Genomic DNA, 4,326 nt, shown 5'->3' with positions numbered 1-4,326 from the left:
TTGTTAAATCTATATTTTATCTTTGTTACCTCAGGCCCAATAAAGAAGGTGGCCCCTGGGGACAATTTGCAGGATTCTTGCATATTGGTGGCCTTTAAGTTTCGTCTTTATGCTTCCCCATCATTGTGATTCTGTCTCTCCTTCCTCTTCCTAATTCCCTTGCCCACTGTAATCTAAAAGTCTTATTTCCATCTCCCTGCCCACCCATTTGTTGTTTGACAATTCTTTTTTATCAATCAAAGCCATCTAGAGCCCTCAGCATTTGAAAGCACAGCTTTGGAAAGCCAAATTAAGACAAAAAAAAAAAAACCTAGAACCATTTTCTAACAGATGTAGAACTCTCAGCATTTCCAGAACCATGCCTGCCTAGATGCTTCCATGCTCCAACACTGACGATAATGGACTGAACCTCTGAACTGTAACACAGACCTTAATTGGGTCATAATGCCTGTACACAGGAGTAAACAAGACAATATTTTTAGTAATATCTGTAATAGTTAGTTGAAACTGTTTTCTAGTTTTCTCTATGGCTTTCTACTTTTGGTCTTATATGTAAGACCCACTTAATTTCTTAACAGACTCATTGAGAAAGAGAAAGAAAGGATATGGAGTTGATAATCAGGGGAGGTAGCGAGGATCTGGGGAACTTGGAGGATGGAAAACTAATCAGAATATATTGAATGAAAAAATATTTTCTATAAAGAGTATATTTATATGAAATGAATAATTATTTTAACACAAAGCATTCAATTTGTTTTAAAAATAATTTTCTACTGAATAATTGTTGTAATAGCTCTAAAAATTAGTTGACTCTGTAAAAGGTCAGTTTCTCAACATCTTATACATTCCACTGTTGGAAATGACAGTGTCAATGCCATTAATACTTGGTCTTCATTATTCTAGCTATATAGAAAACCTTAAAATTAGGAAATAGCATAAATTAATTCTTCTCTTTCAAAATATTTTGACTATTATTCTTTTGTACATTTGTATAAGCTTTGTAATCGGCTTGTCAAATACTACAGATATTATAGTTTATTATTTCATGAGAAAAAGGAACTCAATAACAGTTGTCCAAAGTCTTTTTTCTTTTCTTTTCTTTTCTTTTTTCTTAATCATTTTATTTGTTTACATTTAAAATGATATCCCTCTTCCTGGTTACCACTCCACCAACCTCTCCACCCCATTCTCCTCCTCACCCCTCTTCTTTGCCTCTATGGGGGTGTTCCTCTACACATTCACCTACTCCCACTTCACTGCTCCAGAATTCCCCTACACTGGGGCATCAAGACTCCACAGGATCAAGGGCCTCCTCTCCCACTGATGTCAGATAAGGCCATCCTAGGAAGCAGTTACCTGGTTTGCTTGCCATTATAAGGAAGCTTTCTCATATGTTTCTACTGTTACTAGAAAACTTTCTAAGGCTGAGATTGACTACACATGCTGTTATATTTTGTGCCCTTGGAAACCAATCACAATAAACATCAGTAGAACTACTTTGTATAGTTACCTACAATAAGATTGGGACAATCAACCATGCAACAGCGCTTGCTGTACCTATGTACAAGTTTTGTGGTATAAACTATCCTTGGGATTGATCCCAATATAAGAGAGACACTTGCACCAATATAAAAAAATATTTTGAATAAGACTTCCATTTTGAGTAGTGCTCTAGAAAATTTACATTAACAATACATCCCTGGGAACTGACATCTTTCTTGGCAGGGAGACATGGACATGGGAAACTGACATCCTGGTTGGCAAGTTAAGACATGAATTTTAGACAAGTCCCATTCTGGTAGACAGTAGAGGGCACAATATTAGGCAATTCCCCAGCCACATATAAATATCTCAACCAATGATAAAAGAGTAAGTGTACAACAGAGGCATGTTCCTAAGGAGAGCCACTAAACCTAAAACCTAACTGGTAAAATAACTTGGCACAGATATTTATGGATTTGGGGTTTAGAAAACCTCTAATATCTTTTTTTTCTTTTTACAAATATTGTTTATTTTAATGAAGCTGGAACAGACGATGTCCCTTGAAAACCTATGTCCCAGGCCAAAAAGTACAAACAGAATCAAAAGGAACAGTATCTGTTATGTACACTTCTGTAAAAGTAACTTTATTAATAATTGCTGATGAAAATTAGAACTTTCCTGGGAACTTCTGACAATAATGTCTTGCTCAAGACACTTTCTTTCTCGCCAGTGAAGCCACCTTTGGAGGTAGCTGTTACTCTCACTGTGTCTGTCATCTTGACTACAGACATGATGTCCTTCTTTTGGTCCAGATCTTCAGATTTTAATAGTAGCTTCAAGCTGAGGAAAGGTCATTTTCCACACTTCAGTTCTCTGAAAAATTTCCATTTCCCACTGAAAATCACAGTCCAGGAGGGAAGCAACCACATGCTGGAACTTGAGGGCCAATTGATATGTCATAGGAAAGCTCCCATTGGTCAATCTTCTTATCATCACAAACCTGAAAATGCACAGTCCTGAAAAGGGTGACCTCTCTCTGCACATATGAAATTTCTTAAAGGAAAAAGAGCAGTATTAAGGGAGCAGAGGTCTGATCACCAAAATTCAGCACAACAAAAACAACCAATAATGAATATTAAACACTAGAATTCAGATATTCTAAGAGATAGAGTCCCAGTATTCAATTTTCATTTTGAACACCACATTACAAAAGAACTATTTTTAAAAATAAAAAAGGACTGAGTGAAAAGGAAAAAATAGAAAGAATTATCTAAACCGTTGAGTGACCCCCCCATTTGTTCCTGATAAACTTCAATCACATCTTCTTCCCCCATTCCCAGTTCTTTCAGAGTATGATTATCAGCAATTCTCTGACCTTCAAAGAGAAACCTGAGTGAATTCATTGGAACTCCCTGTCTTTGACAGTACGACACTTTAAGTTTCTTGAGATGTGTTGTCATTTTCACTTTGAAATGTGTATCACTGCTATCCTGACCAATAATGAGGATACATTATTTAATTTAATTAATACATTGAGTTTGATGTATTCTCCTTCTTTCTTATCACCTAAATCCTCAGTTGAAGGTTTTGTCTCCTGGTCAGAGATTGTGACAGTGGATTCACCCAGGTGTCTCTGCATCACAGTGGCCTCCAACAGGCAGAACCCCACTCTGAGGTTTATAAATCTGTCCTTCCTCCACCCTCAAGTATCTTAATTCACTATCATGATTCAGTTCACAAATCTGGACCATATATCTGGTCAACTTGTCCTGGAGTGTCTGCTCAAAATATATTTTTCTGACTGAGATCATTGTTCATATTGTTTGTGAGGTGACTTTTGGCCCCAACAAAATGCTATCTCAATGAGGTTCTAATAATAATAATATATGTTTAAATTGTTAGTTTATTTTAGAGTCCAGTTCTGGTTAAAATTTGTGAGGCTACACCCAGTGATAGTGTTCTCAGTGGCATGGTACCAGCACAGCACAAAGATATCACTCAATAGAAGACAGAAAGATATTATATTCTGTTTTATCTTTTAAAACAACTACAGATATGATCACCAGGTCTTAGTCTTCACAATTAACATTGGTGATCTTATGAGATCCTGAATTGTAATTACCCATGCTTACTGACCATGCCAAGGTCACCAGATATAGCCATGAGTAATTAAATCAAGCCAGCTTCTGGCTATGATAAATAAGAATGTTATGACCATAGTGGGACATGTGTCTTCGTTATATATTGGAGCATCATTTGGGTATATGCCCAAGAGTGGTATAACTGGGTCCTCAGGTAGAACTATTTCCACTTTTCTCAGGAACCACCAGACTGATTTCTAGAGTGGTTGTAACAGCTTGCAATTTCACCAACAATGAAGGAGTGTTTCACTTTCTCCACATCCTCACCTGCATCTGCTTTCACCTAGGCTTTTGGTCTCAGCCATTCTGACTGGTGTGAGGTGGAATCTCAGGTGGTTTTGATTTGCATTTCCTTGATCACTAAGTGCTTCTCAGTCATTTGAGATTCCTCAGTTGAGAATTCTCTGTAGATATGTTCTCCATTTTTAATAGGGCTATTTGGTTCTCCGCAGTCTAACTTCTTGAGTCCTTTGTATATATTGAATATTAGCCCTCTAGCAAATGCAGGATTGGTAAAGATCTTTTTCCAATCTGTCAACTGACCTTTGTGTTTTTTGACAGTGTCCTTTGCCTTACAGAAGCTTTTTAAATTTATGAAGTCCCATTTGTCAATTCTTGATCTTAGAGCATAAGCCATTGGTGTTCTGTACTAAGTAACCCTTTGCTGACCAAATCATAATAACCCACCATGCGGGCAAGCAAA

At 37.0% G+C, this 4,326-nt stretch overlaps 1 protein-coding gene across 1 annotated transcript; it reads right to left on the bottom strand.

Annotated features, from left to right (window-relative positions):
• Positions 1 to 2,383: 2,383 nt before the first annotated feature.
• Positions 2,384 to 3,121, bottom strand: LOC110320149 (small ubiquitin-related modifier 1-like). Its single transcript, XM_021196048.1, is given in 3 exon segments — positions 2,384 to 2,535; positions 2,759 to 3,008; positions 3,011 to 3,121. Coding segments are annotated over 3 exon segments (513 nt in total).
• Positions 3,122 to 4,326: the final 1,205 nt, after the last annotated feature.

Source organism: Mus pahari, chromosome 4 (genome assembly GCF_900095145.1).
Source record: "Mus pahari chromosome 4, PAHARI_EIJ_v1.1, whole genome shotgun sequence".
NCBI lineage: Eukaryota > Metazoa > Chordata > Mammalia > Rodentia > Muridae > Mus > Mus pahari.
Note: the sequence above shows the minus strand (reverse complement) of the source record. Positions and strands in the feature narration are given on the sequence as shown.